This window comes from Macaca thibetana, chromosome 11 (genome assembly GCF_024542745.1).
Source record: "Macaca thibetana thibetana isolate TM-01 chromosome 11, ASM2454274v1, whole genome shotgun sequence".
Taxonomy (NCBI): Eukaryota; Metazoa; Chordata; class Mammalia; order Primates; family Cercopithecidae; genus Macaca; species Macaca thibetana.
Window position 1 is genome coordinate 90,514,289 of NC_065588.1, and position 21,652 is coordinate 90,535,940.

The following is a 21,652-nucleotide window of genomic DNA, read 5'->3' on the forward strand; positions in this document are numbered from 1 at the left end:
GATAAATGACTGTCTAAACACTTACAGCTCGTAAGTAATAGAGCTTGAACTTGAAACCACATATTTTTTACTCTAAATCACTTGTTCTTTCTACTCTTCCATGCTACCATCAGCTACTTTTATTTGAAAGAACACAATGATAGGGCGTGTTCTTCAAAATATGCTATTTGAATCATGGGAAAGGACAATCCTATTATTATTTGCTTTGGTCAGAGCACACCTAAAGTACTCTGTTTACTTCTTAGAGGCACATTTTCAGTACACTGAATCTGTTGACTCTTCATGTACTGAGATGGCGAGAGACCCAGAAACTGTCTCTTACAAGCTGTCAATGAGCTATGGATGTGGAATTCAGAGAAGGCCAATTTACATAGTAATGGGAGGTCTAGGGTGGTTTTCTATTGCTCCCCAAAGCAGACACAAGGCCCAGTATTTACAAGGGACAAGTTTTGGCTCAATTAAAGAACTCAGTAATGATTAGGCCTACTTATCAATGTATCATAGTGGCCCGATGAGATATTGACTGAAAGTATTCAAACATTGACCCTGTATTTCTTTATCCCGTCGATAAGCATTTATTGACATCCTACTCCATGTCAGGTGCTGAGGTGGATGCTGCATTCAAAGTGTAGAATACAATACTATTGGAGATAGTCGATCTTATAAAGATAGAGTCTACTGGGAGACAGTGAGTTTTTAAAAACAAGAGTTATTAATAAGTATTTTGAAGGAAATAAATGGAGTGCTACGATTCAGAAGAAAAACTGAGGTAGGAACGGGAAGAGCTATGGTTGTGTGTCTGTGAGTAGGTGACATTCAACTTGAAACCTGACAGATTGAAAAGAACCAGCCTACAAGGGAGTGAAGGGGGGTGGGGCTAGAAGAAGTAGCAAGTGCAAAGGCCCTGAGGCAAACTCTTGTGTCCAAGAGTCTGAAAGAAATCAACTGGACTTGGGGAGCAGAAGCAGAGTGCAGGAGAATAATGGCAAGGAATGGGTGTGAAGACATCATCAGGAACCAGCTCAGGGAGAGCCTGGGGAGGCATATGGATTCAGTTCTCAGCATCATGATGGGAAGCCATTGGAGAATTTTAGTCCAGGGAGTAACAGGACCTGTTTCATATTTGAAAAGATCACTTTGGCTACTGGACAGAGAATAGACTGAAGTTAAAAGGGAGACACCAAGATACTCTTGCACTAGATCGGGAGGGGAATGAATGGACGCTTGGGCTGAATACAGCCTGTAGAGATGGAGAAGGTGAATTTGAGATTATTGGGAACTTCAACTGAGATTTTTAATGTATTGGGTGTGGGGAGTGACAGAAAGAGAAGAGTTGAGGGTGATTAGTGGTGTGGTTGACCATGATGGGGAGCAGGGCCAGAGGGAAGAAAAGTCTAGATAACCATTTGTCAGCAACTCTGAAACCATGTCACAGATTTCAGTGGTTCTTAACAAGGGAGGATGACATTTACTTAGGGGATGTTCAGAAATATTGGGGAGGGGACTTTCACAGTAGTCAACATAATGGAGGGCACTACTTTGTGGACAGGAGTCAGGAATGCTAAAAGTCCCACATCACACAGGACAGTTCCCATAATGAGGAGCCATCCCATGTAGAACGCCAGTCATTTCCTCCTGGAAAAGCATTGGTGGACTGAGTCTCTTTCAATTCTAAGAAACTAGGGCCAGGCGCAGTAGCTCACGCCTGTAATGCCCACACTTTGGGAAGCCAAAGTGGGCGGATCATGAAGTCAGGAGTTCAAGACCAGTGTGGCCAACATAGTGAAACCCTGTCTCTACTAAAAATACAAAAATTAGCCAGGCGTCGTGGCACCTGACTGTAGCTACTCGGGAGGCTGAGACAGGAGAATTGCTTGAACCCGGGAGTCGGAGGTTGCAGTGAGCCGAGATCGTGCCACTGCACTCCAGACTGGGCAACACAGTGAGACTCTGTCTTAATAAAAAAAAAAAAAAAAAAAAAGAATCTAGGAAAATGCAGTTTTCACACTCTCTGCCATTCATATCTTTTTTGTGAATTATTTGAGTCAGGTCGTCTTTTTATAAGTGATTAACTGAAATTAGCCATAGGGAGGAGAAGGAGGTTTGGTGGGGGTGGGGAAGGGACATAAAGCAGGAAGAAGGAAGGATGAATCTTGGAGAGTGGGACTTTGGTAGTGGGTCAGCTTGGGTGGCTGGGGACACTGGGGCCCGAGGAGGGAGGGGATAGGGTAGAAGGTGGTGAAATACAAGCTTCACCACCTTGCATGCTTCCCATGGCTGTGCTGCACACCAACCATGCTTGCCTGGTCTAGAGGCTGCCCAGCTGTGTCCCTAAGCACACTTTAAACCTCTCCTTTTGATCGTTTGAGTCCCCAGTGTAAATTCTTCCTTCAGACAATGAGAGAGCTGCCATAACTTAGTCAGATCCCGGTCAACACTGTATATACTAGAATGGAGAAAAGCAACCCGAGCCTTCCTGGCTAATAAAATCACTGTCCGACTTGGGCAAATAGTTGTCCTTTCCATCTCCCTAGCTGGATAAAAATAATCTAATTATTTTCAAACACATGATTTCATCTGGACCTCACAACAACACTGAGAGGCAGGGCATGTGGTATTATTGGGTCCATTTTACAGATACAGTCACTGAGGTTCAGGAGACTTAACTTGCTGGAATCAAGCAGTCTATAAGGCACAGAGCAGGGGCCAGAACTTGGGTGCAGGGCTCCTTCAGAGGTTTCCTAATGGCAAGTGGGCCCCTTGGGGAGTAACAGAAAATGATGAAACTGCTTCAAAACAAATGGATCCCAAATGGAACAGAATATAAAATTAACTGCCCAAGAAAGGCATTTTATCGTGTACAAGAAATTGATCGGTACCCAGGTGGTATTTCCTCCCACCTGGTAAGGTAAAATCAACATACGGGAATCCTTTTTAGCACCTTGCGGGTAAAACAGTTGAGTCTTGCTGGGTGTCCAGCGCTGGAGGCCCCAGTTTTGTGCCCATTCCCTCCCAATGATGCCGCAAAAGCTAGAGCACCCTGCCTGAACCTCGATGAGCCGGGCCATCTTTCACATGGTAGAGGCAGGGCCAAGCTGTGGCTCAACTCTAGAGGGTGCCTTTCACACCCTGGAATGCATGACTGGCACCCCGTGGAGTTGTGCAGGGCACAATGGGGGAGTGCTTATTGTCCATGAGAAATCATATGAAGCAGCTGCAAAGAAGCCTAATTGTTTTCCTGGTAACATGCCCATGACTCCCTGCACACACACACACACACACACGCACGTACACACACAAACACACACACCCCTCTTCTCAGGAGCTTTGGTCCCAGTTTGCTATATCAGGCCCAAAGCTCTTTCTCTCTTTCAGCCCAAACATCATTTGAGCCAAGGTAGCTTTCTCCTCCAACTGAGAAAAGTTTCCGTCTTAGAGCCGGCAAACGTGTAGGCGTGACGTTATGCTTAGACATGGCAGGAAGGAGAAGCAGAGTGACAACTCTGAGGGAACCAAGAAAACCCAAAGGGGAGACAAGGTTTAGAGCGAAATCAAGATTGGATTTTGTCATGAAAGGCAGAACTGGCAAAAGCATCATTACAAGGCATTAACCTTGTTACACACAGACGAACAAGCAGAGGCTGGGATTCAGAAATAAATTACACATAATAAACTAGACAGAATAGGCTGAGAGCAACATTAGCGATTATGCCCTAAGGGGAGAGAAGGGCAAGATAGAAAATAGGCCGGAAAAAAAGAGAGAAAGAGTAATCTCTGGACGCAGGGGGCTGACTGCGCTGTTTCCCCCTTCTTCTTCCTGACTCCCTGGGTATTAACCTCACTTTTGTGAGGACGTTTCTCTGGAGCCTGTCTTTCTTTTGTTTTCATTTGCTGCAATAAGCATAAGAAAGCCATTCAAAGGGTTCCTTTTCCCATTCACAGGGACCTGTCCATTTCTGTGTGTTTCCAGCACAAAAGAATCCATTTCCATTCAGCCAGAGCAGCCCCTAGAGTTTTCATGAGGTCCAAGCCTCCTCTCCTATTTTCTTCCAGGCTCGCTGTTGTAATTGGCTACAAAATCCTGACTGACTGTGGCCAGGGTCCTCCAGGCTGGTGAGAGGAACAAGCACTTGTCCACGTCATGGTCCCTGCAGCTGAGGAAGAACTGCAGTTTAGTGTCCGCTCCAACAAGTTGTAATTGTCGTTTCTTAAACAGTGACTTGCTTTTGGTTCCAAGTAGCAGAAAACCCAACCGACAGTGGCTTAAACCATGGCAACTATTGTTAACTTAGTAAAGTGTTTAAAAGTTGGAGGTCTGCGGCTCAGTGGTGTCTCCAGGAACGTAGAATCTCTTTTCTTTTCCCTGCACCAATCTTAGCATGTTGCTTTCTGTCCTTCATCTTGAATCTCATGGAAACAGAATGGTTGCCACCAGTCTACACATGATGAGATAACACAACTGTATTCCAGAGGAAGTGAGGGAAGAGGGCAAACAGGTTCTCCTCAAGAGCCTTCTGTTATCAAGGAGGAAACTTATTCCCAGGAATCCTTCCAGTGGACTTCTTACATTTCCCTGCCCAGGACTGGGCCACATGGCCACCCTCAGCTCTCATGGTTAGGAAAGTCAGTGTCTGGCGATAGTGAATGGAGTTGCCATTTGGCTTGGCCCAGTGATAGCTTCCACCAGGCTTGGGTTCATTGCTATCTGAACAAAATTAGGGTTCTTCCCGGCAAAGAGGAAATAACTGCCATGGGTGTGGCAGTAACTTGTGTTTTTAAATGAACTAATGATAGCAAGCATGGGTTTTGTGTTGCTGTGTGCAAAACACTGTTCTAAGCTTTACTGAGGCTTACGCACAAACTCATCCAGTCCTCATAAAAAGTCTGTGGCATAAAAAGTCTGTGCTCTTATCATTTCCACCATATAGAGGAGGAAACTGAGTCACAGAGAGATTAAATCACATGTACAAAATTACTTAGCTAGAAAGTGACAGAGCCAGGAGTCAAACTTAGGTGGTCTGGCTGGCTCTCTATGCTATACTGCCTTCATTAGGTAAGATGATAAAATACTTCAAGTAGCACACAGTAAGAATTAATACATGTTAGCTGGTATTATTATTATTATTACTATTATCATATCTTTTTTGTAACCGCCCTGCCAATCAGACACATCAGCCTTATTAGATCGTTTAGAAAGCTAACCCCTACCAGGGTTAAATTAATTGCCCGGGTCACACAGTGATTGAGAACCAAGCTCAAATGTCAGCGAGTGCCAGGTGTTCTCTCAAGTTTGAGAATGTTGATTTAATGGCTGCACCACTTACCTATTACTTTTTTTTTAAGGTAGGGTCTCACTTTGTTGTCCAGGCTGGAGTGCAGTGGTTCAATCATAGCTCACTGTAACCCGGAGCTCCTGGACTCAAGCGATCCACCTGTCTCAGCCTCCTAAATAGGTGGGACAACAAGTGTGTGCCACACACCTGGCTAATTTTTTATTTCTGTAGAGATGGGGGTCTTGCTACGTTGCCCAGGCCGGTCTCCACTCTTGGCCTCAAGCGATCCTCTTGCCTCAGTTACCTATACTATTGATCCCGGACTTACTTTGAAAAAACTACAATTGTTGAGGGCAGCCGGAAATCAGAGAAGGACACCCGGAAAGGTTAGATGGTAATTTGGGATGGATTTCTCCTTGTTCCCTTTCAGCTTTTGAGCTGCCTCTGTTTTCTTGGAGCCAGTCTTTCACAAACAGGATCTCTCATCCTACCTCAGGAGAGACTACCCATGGTTCTTGGTGAATTAGAACAGGTACAGTATTAAGCACCTGCTGTATACCAGACCTAGATGTACACTGTCCCATCTGGTCCTTGTGGATAATCTGCAGACCACATCCATTACTTTTTCTGTGTTGTGAGATGAAGGGAGTGGAGTCTTCTAGCCAGAGATAGTGGTATTAGAACATTCTGGATACCCAGGTGGAGATGATGCCCTGTTCTCCACGTTAGCCTCTCTGCAGTGCTCAGATATTTAATAAAAATAACAAGCACGGTCAGCTGGTCTTACATTTGGACAATTCTGGATTTATTTTAAAGCAAGATGTGCGGCATGGTTTTACTTATTTTTTTAATCCTAAAGGTCATCTGACTTTTCTTTTTCTGCTCATGGTCATGAGGCTTCCTTATCTAAACAGTGATCTATTGTTCCAATCCTTAGACCCACAGAGAATTTTTTTTCCTTAACTTCAATTTTCACAGGACAGCTCCTCATCTTCCCATATTGCATGAAAAGTATCTTTCAACAAGAAGAAAAAAAAAACTCTAATAAGCTTTCCCCAAATCTTCTTAAACCGAGTTCACTATAGAATATTTTATGCAAAAACGTCGCCTTCTCTTAGGTTATGACATCTTTTCCTTGAAAAGTGATCAGGGCATTGGACAAATCCTGGCTAGCTTATCTATTCCTTGCAGCGCAACTGCAACAAAGAAATATAGATGGCACTTTAAAGGCTTCAGAAATCAATTTAGCCCATAATCCATTTAGTTTAGATGTTAATGAAACTTGGTGGGTTTAAAAATAATGAATATTTAATAAGACATAAATTGAAAGACATAAACACTGTTGGCAATAATATAATGAAGTTAATAAGTCTTAGCCTCTGTGTGGCTACCTCCCCCTCCCCAGATAGGGCGATTTTAGGAGTTGCTGTGTTGCTTACTGAAGTTCGCTGGCTGCAACTTCAGTGTGCCTTTAAAAACCTTAGTACGGTTGGGAACTGAGCTCTGGCAGATAAAGTGTGCTATCACACCGTGTTCAGTAGCTGCAGACGGCAACGGCTCTTCCTAGCTCCATATCTTCCAGAGATTTGTGTAACAAACTCAGTTTCCTGTCGTTGAAGGCAGGACGCAGCATAAAGCACAAAAAAGAAAAAGACATTTTGGTCAACACTCTGTCTGCTCTGGGTTTAAAGAGGGGCTTTATTTAATGATCAGGAGCAAGCGTGTGATTACATGTGCTCAGAGCCTCAGACAATTAAAATGCCTTCAGCTTGGGAGTTAGACTTTTTTGTTTTCCCCTTTAAAAGCATAGCACCAGGGCCAGCCCTTCGACTTGGTTCCTCCTTAGCTCTGTGGCTCCATCCTGTCTATTGTCCGCGACTGTATCTGCCTTTTCACCCCCCGAATTAGCTACCCTGTCTTCAGGCTTCCTGTGGTCCCTTTTGGTAAATCTAGGATCACTCCTTTCTGCCGTCACACCCAATAGGATCGTCCGTGTCACATCTTGGGAAATGTTTGTGTTTAACCTCACAGAAACCAACGCCTAGCTAAAATGAATTGGCGGCAGGATTTTGAAAACAGCCAAGTGTGAGATAGTCTGCCTCCCATTTCAGCGGTGGGCTGTCTCTTGGCACTAAAGTGGAATTCAGCTTCATATATCAGCTGGGGGGTGTTCAATAGATGGCCAGCTCGCTTTGGCATTCAATACCTGTTCATACATAATAAACAGGGGCTTTCTTTGGTTGGGCAGGTATGGTGATTTTGCAAGGTAATGCACAGTTGCTCCTGGGGAATCTTGTCTAAGAAAATATATGTGGGGCCCAGAAGTGGGATCCTGCCTAGGAGGACATGAGCGACATTTTATCAGTATAATGAGAAGTATCATTGTTAAAAATTATTATTATTTTTTTGTGCGTTTGTGTGCATGTTCAGAAAGAAGGGGATCAACCTGAAAGAGTCCAACCAATCGCATCATCTACCTTGATCCATTCGGACCTGACATCCGTTTATGGCACCGTGGTAATGAACAGGACTGTTTTATTCTTGGGGACTGGAGATGGCCAGTTACTTAAGGTTGGTTTTCTGTGCCTTCTTCAAATGTCTATTTTAATAGTGATATTTTGTGCTTTAAAAAAATTTTTTTTAAATGCTTCTGGGTTATACACGAGACCAAACCAAGAACTTCGTGAACTCCTTAAAGACCCCCAGAAATGGCCTGGAAGAAAATCTGGAATTCTGTATGTAAGAACCCCCATAGCCATGTAATGAAGTATCAGCTACCTTGCTGCCCAGGAGTGTGCCAAGATATTTTTCCTTCCTTATTCATAAGCCACCTGGGTGAGGTAAATGGAGGTCTGGTCCCTACCCCAACCCTGACTTACCTTCCCAAGACATGTAACCTTGTAGTTCTAGCTCCTTTATCATGGAAATGTACAAAGCACCTGATTTCTCACAACTTGAAAGAGATGAGAGATTATAGGGCTTGAAAAGAAGAAAAAACAGGTGTTCCTTCCCTCCAGCCCACTTACCACCCACAGAGGGGGTTTGTTTTCTGCCCTTTGTACCCACATACACCACAGAGAGGTTAGAGATCTAAAATCCTTTGAGACTTCTCTTGACTTTTATCTCAGAGGACTATTTTTTCCCCACTGTATGGATATACCCTGGTCAAGTGCAGGTTTTTATTCACTGATGAGAGGGGAAGAGGGGAGGAGGAGAAAATAAAAGCAGAGATACCAAATGACTTGTCTGAAGTTATCTAGTGGTCATCTTATCAATGTCATCAGCAAACATTTATTGAAAACCCTCTGTGTTCTCCAACAACATCCATGGTTGGGAACTGCACCATTTCTATGACTAAAGACTGAGATTCCTTGGCCTCTCTGCAGCCATCCATTTACACTCAGATCAGATTCTTAATTGAATAATGGTAGATCTGTTTCCCTCAACTGATCTCCCACAGATAACTCACTGTGTGACTTTAGGTGAGTTGCTTAACCTCTCTGAGCCTCCATTTCTTTACCAGTAAAATACAGGTCTACTAGACAACCCAGAAAAACCCTTTCCTCTTCTGATAGTCTCTAATTATGTCTTCTGCACACGTATTCCCCACCACCCCCATCCCCAAGTCAAACCTATTTATTTGCTCCTGTTTGATCCTATTTCCAAATATGATCCTGTTTCCACACTTTTGCTCACACTGTACTTCCAGCCTGAAATGCTTTTTTGTTTTTTCTCTTATTTACGGCACCTTATGTATCTATACTCTGGCTCAGCTCAAACCCCACCTCCTCTTTGATGACATCTAAGCCTGGAGTGACCTTGCTCCCCTCTCGTTTCCTGAAATACTCATGATCTATGTCATTCTTGTGGCTCATTCCAAATGTCTTGCCTGGAGATCTCACCTTTTCACTGGCGTTTGTCTTGCCTTCCCAACTTGATTTTAAGCCTCGTGAGAAGGGGGCCATGAATTCCCACCGCCTAATACAGTGCTGAGTGCCTGGTAGGCATTTGATTTAATCTGTTTGCTTTGGAGGAAACCCAGTAACATATGGGAGGGAGTTTGTTTGTATACACATTCTTTTAAAATATACATTGATCATCTTTCCTGTTGTGTTAGCTTTATTTCCTGGGGAAGGGTAAATACCCATCCATCATTCTACACAAGTCACCGGGTGACATCTGTAGCTCCACCAACGTGGTCAGGCTTATTGGACCCATTTGCCTGGCAGGAGTTTCCATCAAGCCTTTCTGGGTCTCCTCACCAATTATCTCTTCAGATTTGGGATGTTTTTGACGGATGTTTTGACAAGAACACTGTTTCCCCAAAGCCGAGCCAACCAAACTGCTACATGGTGAATTGGAGGTGAAGGAACACTCGTCTATAAATAGTTCCCCATGGGACGGCCTGGTGTTGCCTGTCCTGTGTGTTCACCCAGCAGCCTGCATGCAGCTGGCTAGCTTCTAGAGATGTGGCAACGAGGGAGTGAGACCAAGCTGCAACTTCATGCTGCTGAGGAGGCCACGACCGAAGTCTCGCTCTCCTCAGGGTCTGTATGGGGTACCCATTCAGAAGCTACCTGTGTGGCCTCGTTGTTGTTTTAGGGTTTGAATAACAAAGGCAACTTTTTGTTGTTTGTTTTGTGACTGCTAATGTTTACACAGTGCATCCTAGATGCCAAGGGACTCTATATCTTCTAATGAATTTAGTTCTCTCCATGACACAACGGGGCAGGCCCACTATTCCCATTTTACAGATGAGGGAATCAAGGCCCAGAGAAATGGGATGATGTTGCTCAAGGTCACACAGGGGCAGAGCAGGGATTTGAACCTGGAATGACTTCAGAGACTGCACTAAGATCTCCTATGCTACACTGACTTTGTGACCTCTGCTGCAGACATGGGGACTACTCTCTGAGGATTCTGGGGGACACGTGGGAAACATGCGGATAGGGGTCCATGCCCTGGCAGGGGACATATGCTCCTGGGGTGAGTCAGGTTTCCTAGAGGCTCAGGAAAGAGTCCCAGCCTGAGAAGAAGGCGGACCATCTGACTGAGGGAACACTTCACTGGCGTGGTAACTTCTTGGGAATTAACACCCACCCAAAGCCCCCAATAAGAGTTCTCTCACTCAGGAGAAGGGTGTGAGGGATGAACTTGAGCTGACTTGGCCCGCCAGGCTCCCTAGGGCAGCTCAGTAACGCCTAAGCCTCTCTTCTATATCCTGTGTACAGATTCTTGGATGTAGCCCCTGAATTTACCCAGAATCCTGAAGACCCAGGATCGTGCGGATAATTTGGAAGCTACTGATAATCCCCAAATCCCTTTATTCAGAAGCTTTGAGTGTCTTCCTTGCCAAGGCTTGTCACCAGAACTGTTAGAAAGGACGAACACTGATAGACACAAGCTTGGCTCCTTAAGCCACAGCGTGGGGAAACTAATGAGCGGCAAACAACAAAACTCAACCCAATGCAGACAGTAGGAGGAGGAATAGAAAGAGGGCTTGGATCAGCCACAGCCTGACTCCAGTTTCTGAGTGATCGTGAGTTGACGGCATTTTGATATGAGCCAGGCACCGTTGTATATACCTTGTTGAATGAGAGTCAGGAAACAGCAATTGGAGCCCAATTGCTGTTTTTTACCACCACTAGTAAAAACCTGGCTTCTTAAGTCTCTGCAAATCCAATGAGTTGTAATATAATTTGGTGTAATTTTAAGCTTCATGTTATTTAGATAATTTTTCCTTATTGTAAAGGTAATATATGCTCATGTAAAAAGTTTCAGAGTCGTGGGGGGTGAGAGGACAGCAAATAAAAAATTACTCCTAATTGTGTTGTGCAGAAGCGACTACTGTCAGCATTTTGGAGTCTCTATTTATGTAGTTGAGGTCGGATTTTGCATCCCATTTTTGCATCCTTTTCTTCAGTTAGTGGGGGAAAATGCTTATATTAAAATGTTATTGTAAACCTTTTGTAAATAGTATTTTTAAATAACTATATCATATTCTATTATTTGGGTACATTATTTTGAACTTAAGCTAAGATACCGGATCACTTTAAAAGTATCTTTAAAGACACACATTTTCCAAGGAAGACGGCATTACCTCCAAAGGTAAGATTTCACTGATGATCTGTGAAGAAACTAAAGGTTACAGTATGCCAGTACTTTTACTGTCCTCCTTCTCTTGCCTTTAGACCTAAGTCCCTTTATAAGATTTTGGGGAAATAGAAGGAATTTAGAACTCAAAGGGTCCTTTGAGAGCATCTAATCTGCTCTTTTATTTGATCAGTGTACAGTCCCATGGTGGTGAGGTGAGTTATGTCTTGTCACCCCCCGCCGTTATTTCCCCATCCTGCTTCCTTTCGGAACATGATTGCATGCTGGATTTTTTTCAGTCGTCAGCATCTCCACTGAGATCAGCTGAAAAGTATGGTCACACTGAACTCAGCTTTGCGGAATTCACATTTCACGTGTTGCACAATGTACGCATTTTGGTAAACACACACCAAGCCTTTCTCCAGATGATAGTACAGCCTATCACGTGGTTTGGATTCCTTTGAGCTGACTCTGTTGCCTCTAGAAAATTGTCCTTATTTCAAGGGCAGAATTGTGTATTTTGAGCTTTTCCAGGTGGTAAAATAAGTAATAACGGAATATGCATGAAATTTGAAATTTGTAACTTTATGCATGCCCATTAACCTTTCTTGTAAGCATAAAAGATAAGAAAGCAATGGGCAAGGAAGAATAATCGCTAACATTTCTGAGCTCTTCCTGCGTGCTGGGCATTAGAACCAGCATCTGCACGGGTTAACTGGTTTAATCCTCACCAGTCAATACCTTCACCTCCACCACTTTATAAATGAAAAAACCTGAGGCCTCGAGAGGTTAGGTATCTTGTTCAAGGTGCTGTGAACCTAAATAATCTGTCCAGAGCCCGAGCTTCTATCCCCCAACTAAACTGCATTAACTCTTACAGAGCTTAGTAGAGTTTGAGGAGCTGGTTTTTGTTATATTTCTTCCTAATACTGGAGTATAAGGGTTGATACCAAGATGCAGATGTTTGAGGTTTCACGAGAAGGGGCCAGAAACCTTGTGGTTTAGTTTGTTCCTATTTGGGGATGGCCTCCTAGCAACCCAGCTGAGTGCAGAGCCCGTTCCTCTCAGAGCCGCACATAGTTCATGGGGGTCTCTGAATCTCCTTTGGGGCCCCAGCTTTACCCCAGTCGCTCCTTTATAGGAAAGACAGGAATTCTGTATTCCAGTTGCTGTTTTGGATCGTTTCATCAGTAAAGACTTGTGTCTTCCTGACCTCCCAGGGACTGTAGTAGGGTTCAGGATACAGGAAGCTATATCACACAGCTCTATCTTGTGCCCATATCCAGTCTTGAGGTATTTCCTATGTGCTTGGGGTCAGACTGGTTACCTATGTGGCCCTCAAAAAACTCTACTCCCACTTAATGGCTTTCTTTCTTTTATTTATTTATTTTTTTCTTTTTTGAGCCAAGGTCTGACTCTGTTGCCCAGGCTGGAGTGCGGTGGTGCAGTCTCGGCTCACTATAACCTCTGCCTCCTGAGCTTAAGTGATTCTCCCACCTCAGCCTCTTGAGTAGCTGGGACTACAGCCCTGTGTCCCCACACCTGGCCAATGTTTTATATAGGCAGGGTTTTACCATGTTGCCCAGGCTGGTCTCAAACTCCTAGGCTCCAGGGATCCTCCCACCTACGCCTTCCAAAGAACTGGGATTACAGGCATGAGCCCCTGCACACGGCCCCATTGATGGATTTCGTTTATTCAAATCACAGCAAAATTAAACCAGTTCCAGAAAGTTCTGTCTGAATTCAAACAGAAGCAAAATCTCTGTACTACCTAAAGAGTCTGCCTTGACTGTGGTTATTAAAGTTTTTGAATGAACGTAAGAGAAAAAAATCTACTATATACCCAGAAAGTGTTCAAATAAGGAATAGGAGAACTTGGGGAACCTAGAACAGGACCTGGGACCGGAAGTGGTGGTGGTGGGGATGACTGAGCTAACAGACCAAAAAGTTAAAACAGCAGGAAGTGTCAAAACTTGGAAGTGGGTTCATTGGTGGGCCGTTTAGGATGTCATGTGAAGCCTAGTTCAAATTCTCCCCACCTCATTAATTCCAATTTATGAGTTTTGCAGGGACTCCCCAATTTGAAACTTTTACTCCCATATAATCCACAAATCTAGAACCTGTGGCTGAGACTGTAGGCTTCTCTTACTGTCTACACTGCAACAAGTAGATTGGAAACAAAAGAGAAATTTGCCTTAATTTTTATATTTCATCTTTGTTACTCCTAACTACTGAGGCACATTAAATACTTACCTTGCTTTCTCCTGTGTGTGCGTGTGTGTGTGAGCATGCACGCATGCACAGGCATACCTGTGTATGTGTATGTGTATGTGTATGCAGGCATGCACGTGCATATGTGTGTGTGCACTTGTGTGTGCGTATGTGTGATTTAAGTCTCCTTCCCAGCATTTCTCAGAAACTGCTTATGGAAAAAAAATAATAATAAATGAAAGGGTTGGCTTGTTTGCCCTTCAACTAGTTAGCCCCACAGAGTGAGGCATTGGAAATTAAATTTGGCATAAAATATTATAGCTTTTTGAACACCTGTGGCTTTTCCATCTCATGGTAATCTTAAAGAAAACAAAATAGTCTTTTGTTTTCTCCCCCCGCATTTTCCTCACCGTGGTATCCTTCCCGTGGGTGGTCTTGAACCTGTCTTGCAATTGTATGGTGTTGAAGTCTCCACTCAGTTAATTTCACAGTGCCGTTGGGAGTTTTGTATGCAACAAAAATCCCAAGGCTAGTTAATAGTCTACCATGAGGCTGCAGGAGGATGTCAACAGAAACAATATGTTGACACGAACTGAAATTCTCCATCAGAGAAAATTTGTTTTCTGCACAGGCTTCAGCTGGAAAAAGCTGAAGAGCTCTCTAAAATCTTGAATGCTAATAGAGTCGTTTTTCATTTAATAAATATTTATTGGGCACCTTGTATGTGCCAGGTATTGTTCTGGGTGCTGAATATACAAAGGTGAACAAAACAGGCAATGCCCCTGCTCTCTTGGTGGGAAGAAAAAGACAGAAAACAAGTAAATGGATTAATCAGCGATAAAGACAGTTTAGATGGTGCTAAGTGCTATGAAGAAAACAGAGTGATGGGTAGAGAGTGACAGAGGCGTTCAGCGGAGAAGTGATCAGGGAAGGCTTCTCAGAGGAGGTGATGTTGGAGACTTGAAGGATAAAGAAGTATACAAGCATACACATGGAGAAGGTTCAGATTGACTTCAGATTAGATCTATATTAAGGTCGTATCCTGGAAGATAAAAATCCACATCGTGCCCAAGGAGTGTGTGTGTCAATTGGATGAGATTTCTCTTATGCAAAATTCAACCCATTTTGGGTTTTTGTGACTCATTGTTACTTCCTGCATTGCTTCACTGATCATGTTCTTTTTCCGAGGCTGCCCACCTCAACTGAGCTGAGGAAGGAACGTTTCCCTTGCTCCAGTCTTGCTGGCTTTTGTCTCTGTGTTGATATTCTCATGAAGTTTGCAATGAGAAAGTCCAAGTGTTCCATTAGTGCCTGTGGGCTGGGGCTCGGGCTAGGTGAGAGACAACATTAACACCGACGTGTCCTGTCTCATCTGAGAGAGATGAGACTCTAGGGGCCACAGAAGCAGAAATCCCTCACCCTTCTGTGTGGCACATTTAGGACCTTTGTGGTGAAAACTAAAACTTCCTCTTGTCCTGTCCTCAGGATTATGGAGAGCATTGTTTGCATAATCTAGCAAAAAGAAAAACGATTTGACTCACTCACCCTCAAGGATTTTTAAATTTAAATTTTACGTATTTATTTTTAAGGTAATACAGTGATATTGTTTAAAACTCAAAAGAACCAAGAAAATATTCCGTGAGAGTCACCTGTTCTTGACTTCCAAGGCAACCAATGATAGCAGTTTCATGGGTATCTTTCCAGAGATAGTTTGTATCTGTCTACAGGCAAAAGAGTGAAGATATTCTTCCTCCCTTTTGTTGAAACATAAAACACAGTAAACAAATATGTTTTACATATATATATTATATATGTAAAAATAGCTGTATATGTAAATATGTCTGTATTTATAAATATGTGTACATATTTCATATTACATTAACTATAATACAAAGAGCTTTCTAATTATTTTTATAGCTGAATAGTATTCCCTTGTTTGTAGTATAGTTTACTTAACCAGTTCCCTATTGATGGACATTTAAGTTGTTTTAATCTTTTCTTTATAACATACAATGCTACAATGAATATTTATCATTATATATCATTCCTCACACACACACACACACATATATATATATATATGAGGGGCTGCAGGGTCCAAGGGTATGTGCTTTATAATTTTGATAGATGATGCCAAATTACCTTCTAGAGAGGTCTGGCTTCCATCATTGATGAAACATACTAATTTAAACCCAGCATCTATGGCTATCAGGACAAGCTTCAGCGCAAGCCACGCTAAGTAGCTTTTTCAGGAAACTGATTGGTAAATCCTGGGCCACAGAACTTTTTGATAACTTGTAAAAAAAATGAAAGAAAAAAAGAGAGAGAAAGAAAGAAAGAGAGAGAGGGAGGAAGGGAAGGGAAGGGAAAGAAAAGAAAAAGAAAAGTTTCCTTGCCACAGTTCAGAGTTCTAGAGAGAATATTGGTGCTTCATTTCCAAAGTACTAAGTAAATAAATCAATGTTGCACCCAACTGGATCTTTCCAGGTGCCACCCATCTGTATCAATGATGCTCCAAGAGTAAATAAAATAAGCCCCCAATAAATACTGCAGTGCAGCTCCTAATTTGCGTAAAATGGATGAGTGGTGGCATAAAGTATGTTTTTACTTTGTAATTTTAAAGCAAACCCCACAGACACAATGTCATTTCACCTCAACATATTTCGTTATGTATCTCTCAAAAACTACAGTTATTTTCTTAAATAATTGTAACCATAATGCCATGATCACAGCTAATAAAATTATCAGTCATTCTTTAGGATCACTTACTATCCAGTCTGTGTAACCAAATATTCCCAATTGATTTAAAAATGTATTTAAAATGGTTTTGTTCACATTGGTATTTGCACAAAGTCCTCAAACCAGATTTGGTTGTTCTATTATCTACAGCAGTCTCCTCCCTTACTTTTATTGCCTGCCACTGACTTAACTGAAAAACCAGGTCCTTTGCCCTATAGAATATCTCTTACCATGTGTTTGGCTTTCTGCTTCCTTGTGGTGTCATTTAGCTTGTTCCTCTACTCCTGCTTCCTAGTGCTACATGGAAGTTAGTGCTAAAGACTTGATTAGATTCAGGTTCAACTTTATTGGCAAGAATACATTATGGGTGTATGCTGCCCAGTGATGCTTTTGCCATGATGAATTCCTGAAGAGATGCCAGGGCAGCAGCTTCTCTTTTCTTGACCCTTCCTTGAGAATATTTCTATCAGTGTTTGTTTTTTTAAAAAAAACAAAACAAAACAAAAAAAAAACTGGCTTCCTGTTTCTCTTTCCTTATACAACTGCTTTCCAGACCAGATCAACTGAATCTGAGCTGATTAATACAGCTAATGAATTAGAGATGGCAAATCCTGGCAAGCCCATACCTTGGTCGGTGCCTGTCCCTTGGCTCCGCTTACAGGATTCTGTAGAGCAGTGTTGGCCAAGAGAACTTTCTGTGCTGATAGAAGTGTTCTACACCTGTACTCTCCAGTATGGTAGCCAGTCACCACAGGTAGCTAGTGAACACTTGAAATGTTGCTAGTGTTTTTAATTAAATTTAAATTTTTAATTAAATTTAAATTTAAATAGCCATTATGTGGCTAGTGGTTGTCATATTGGATAGTGCAGCTATAAAGTCATTTTAAAATGACTTGAGACACACACCTTTCCCACCTCCCTTAGGACCTAACTGCTTCTGTTTTAAGAAGAGCTTTTAAGAAGTCATATTTCATATGTTTGGTTAGTGAGATTGACTTTTACAAAGCTGCTGCTGAATTTGGTGAGCAGTCCAAGGGCTTCAGGTGAGCCACTATTTGCACCAAATCCACCTGGGCTTGACCCAAGGAGATGATAGAAGGAAGTCACTGATTGCTGGGCAAAGCTAGACCCAGGCCCGGGCCCTGGAAAGGGGAAATGAATGCAGGAAGTTGCTCTGTGTGCAAAATTGATAAGAAGCCTTTGGCTAAACAGCAGATACCTAACTGCCATCAGGATATGTGGGTATAGGCATATTATTGATTAGTAGATGTGTGAAGTAGACTTTGTCCAAAAAGAATCTCAGGTGCCAAATTTTTCTTTTCAAACCATGCTTCCAATGTAGCTGATATCTACAGTGGTAGAGATATGATATAGATAATCTATCTGGATGTGTTCAGACTGACAAAATGTTGAACGCCTTCACTTTTCAAAGTAGTGGGTACAAATTGTGTTAGGTACAAAGATGATTAAAGGTTAGGTACAAAGGTGATTAAGACATGGTCCCAGGCCAGGCATGGTGGCTCACACATGTAATCCCAGAACTTTGGGAGGCAGAGGCGGTGGATCACCTGAGGTCAGGAGTTCGAGATCAGACTGGCCAACATGGTGAAACACCGTCTCTACTAAAAATACAAAAATTAGCTGGGCGTGGTGGTGCATGTCTGTAGTCCCAGCTATTGAGGAGGCTGAGGCAAGATAATGGCTTGAACCTGGGAGGCGGAGGTTGCAGTGAGCCAAAATCGCACCACTGCACTCCAGTCTGGGCAACTGAGCAAGACACCATCTCAAAAAAAAAAAAACAAAAAAAAACAAAAACAAAAAACAAAAAAAACCATGGTCCCTGCCCAAAGGGAACTTGCAATCTAGTAACAGATGATTATCTATTGACTATTGATTATGTGCTAAGCATCTTTCATAGTTCTTATTTGATCCTTACAAAACTGTAATAAGGAAGGCACTATTAGCCCCATTTTAGAGATGAGGAAATTGAGGCCCAGGGAGATTAAGTTACTAGTTCAAAGTAGTGCAGCTACTTAAAGGATGGAGGCAGGATGCAAACCCAAGCTTAAGCCACCATTGTACTTCTCTAGCACTATAGGATTAGAGTCTCCTGATGGGTCTTCATACGCATGCTTCAAACCCTGCCTTCTCACCATCTCCTCTTGCTCTTCGACTCATGACCATGGCCTCCTGTCTCTCATCTACAGTAAAAGGCAGGTTTTTTACACAGGCCCACAAGATCCTTGATTATCCTTCCCCTGTTATCTTACTATCTTATTGTTCACTCCTCTACCTCTCTCCACTGAAGCCACTCTGGCCTCCTCCCATTTTAGTTTCTTTGCACTGGCAGGGCTGCTTTTAAGAACATGTTTCATTCAAGTATGAAAATAACTCATCTCCTGCAAGTCTGAATAAATACCACCTTTTCAGTGACACCTACCCTGAACATAATATTCTCTTAATGCCTAACCCCACTATATTTTGTAATTTACTTTTTTCTTTTTAAGTTACTCATCCCACCACACACACACAAGAATGTAAGTTCTATGAGGTCAGGAGCTCTCCCTTCCCCATTTTGTTCACTGCCGTTTTTCAAACACCCAGAACAGTGCTGGGTGCATAATGGGTGTTTGGTAGATGTTTGTTGACTGAAGATGGATGAAGCTTAGGTGTGTCCAATTTCAAAACCATTGAGTACTGAGTCACACTTGCATATATTTTATATGTGAACACAAACCTACTTGTCTGTATCTGCCACGTTAATCTGGGTCACTTCTAACGGTATGACGATCAGAGTATCCTGTGCAAATACATGTGGGAGCTACTTCCTTTAATTTCCAGTCTCTCTTGAGACAGCACTAATGAAGCTGTCACTTGTGGCTTCCTATAGGGCCAGACATGGTCAGAAATTGTGGTCAGCCAGCTTCCACATATGAGGATACTACTCGAGCCCTGAAGAGCGGCTTTTTTTGTTTGTTCATTTTTTATGCCTTTGCCCTTACAAAAGAAGAAATACTCTGCTTGTTATTACCAGCCTTGTTGAGGACTGAGATGTGGGAGGGTTGATTAAGGAGCATGGTACCTTAGGCGGTATTTGCAGTGAGTGAAAAAGGATGTAGCTTTATGATTAAGCTACAATTTTCGCCACCCCGCTATTCAAAGTATTGAATAGAGGCTGGGTGCGGTGGCTCACACCTGTTATCGAGCACTTTGGGAGGCAGAGGCGGGTGGATCACAAGGTCAGGAGATTGAGACCATCCTGGCCAACATAGTGAAACCCCATCTCTACTAAAAAAATTAGCCGGGCGAAGTGCGTCTATAGTCCCAGCTACTCGGGAGGCTGAGGCAGTGGAATCGCTTGAACTTGGGAGGCAGAGGTTGCAGTGAGCCAAGATCGTGCCACTACACTCTAGCCTGGTGACAGAGCGAGACTCCGTCTCAAAAAAAAAGAAAAGAAGTATTAAATAGAAATCATGTTTCTCTTTTTGAAAAAAAAAATAGGTTATTCTTGGTGAGAATTTGACTTCAAATTGTCCAGAGGTTATCTATGAAATTAAAGAAGAGACACCTGTTTTCTACAAACTTGTTCCTCATCCTGTGAAGAATATCTACATTTATCTAACAGCTGGGAAAGAGGTAGGTAGAAATACTAGTTATTGCTTCTGATTTATGAATAAAAATGGTTTAATCGATGTCATTATCTAGTAGCAAAGCTTTTACTTTGGACTACAGAGTTTAAGCAGTGCCCTAGGCTTCGAGGAGACCCGCAGTGGTTCACAGGCACGGAATTAAAAACCTTACTGACTGTCAGTAAGTAAGCAAGAAATATTATCTATTTAGACAATTTTATTATTGGCTGTATTTCCAGTGCTAAGGTTTTCAGAGGAGGGTGTGCTTGCAAATGGGCACATAATCAGCAAGGTAACTGAATTTACACATTTATTGTGTGGGCACTGAACGGTTAGATGCATTTATGAATCTACCCAATGGGACTGGCTTTGGAATTTGGGGTTAATATCAGGCCACAGTCTCATACACATTCATGAACCAGGAAATATATGGTACTAACCCTCCCCCTCCTCTTCATTTATCTTGCTGTTTTGGCTTTTCTTTTCCTTCTGTTTACTGAAATAAAAGTAATATATTTTTATATTTCCTTCATCTTTACCAAGTGATTTCACCAAGGGAAGGAGAAAAGAAACTAATTGTTAGTGAGTCTCTACTATGTATTAGTCACTGTTCTTTGCACGATCTCTGTCTAGATGCACAGAATTATGTACATACACATACACACAAGTGTAGAAAACAGTGTTAATGAAATGTGTTACTGACTGCGCATAGTGGCTCATGCCTGTTATCCCAGCACTTTGGGAGGCTGAGGTGGGAGGATCCCTTGAGGCCTGGAGTTTAAGGCTGCAGTGAGCCATGATCAAACCACTGTACCCTAGCCTGGGTGACAGAGCAAGACACCGCCTCACACAAAAAAAAAGAAAAAAAAAAAAAAAAAAAAAGGCTGGGCATGGTGGCTCACGCCTATAATCCTAGCACTTTGGGAAGCCAAGGCGGAGATCACCTGAGTTCAGAAGTTCAAGACCACCCTGGGCAACATGATGAAAACCCATCTTCACTAAAAATACAAACAATTAGCTGGGTGTGGTGGTGCATGCCTATAATCCCAGCTACTTGGGAGGCTGAAGGACAAGAATCGCTTGAAACCAGGAGGTGGAGGTTGTAGTGAGCTGACATCACCACTGCACCCCAGCCTGGGCAACAGAGTGAGACTCTGTCTCAAAAAAGAAAAGAGAAGAAGAAGAAGAAAAAGAAATGTGTTTTTAATTTAATGAGATAGTTACCCTTGTTTTATATGAAGAATCTAAGACTTGGAGAGGTTAAATAACTTGTTAAAGAATATCTATATATCTATATATATAGATAGATATGTATGTATATATTTGTAGGTTAGCCTTTGCAGGGCTAAGACAAAAACTCAACCCTGATTCTAAAGCCCGTGATACATGGTATTAAATCCAAAATTTGTGAAAACTGGACATTCCCTGGCTCAGTGGTTTTGACCCATGACCATTTGAACATGGAAAGTGCAAAGAAGGTAATTGAGACTTACATAATTCTATAATGGATGTAACAGATACTCTCAGCCCACCCCTGGTTTTCCATTCTTTTTCTTTCAGTCATTCTAAGAAGAATAGCAATGACAGCCATCTGCATGTGCTTTTTGAGTCACAGATAAGATGTCCAAGCAATTTGTAGTTTCTGGTATTCTTATAAAGATGATATCGTTCTTTGCACATTGAAAAGTCAGTTGTATCAAAATGAGC

General features: G+C 42.5%; 1 protein-coding gene across 3 annotated transcripts in view; it reads left to right on the forward strand.

The window, feature by feature from the left end:
• PLXNC1 (plexin C1) overlaps positions 1–21,652 on the forward strand; it is a 159,216-nt gene that overhangs the window by 12,890 nt on the left and 124,674 nt on the right. For all 3 annotated transcript variants that reach the window (XM_050747131.1, XM_050747132.1, XM_050747133.1), the window contains exons 2-3: positions 7,704–7,844; positions 19,818–19,952. In XM_050747131.1, coding sequence (XP_050603088.1) covers positions 7,704–7,844; positions 19,818–19,952 — 276 coding nt within the window. The remainder of the gene's footprint in view (positions 1–7,703; positions 7,845–19,817; positions 19,953–21,652) is intronic.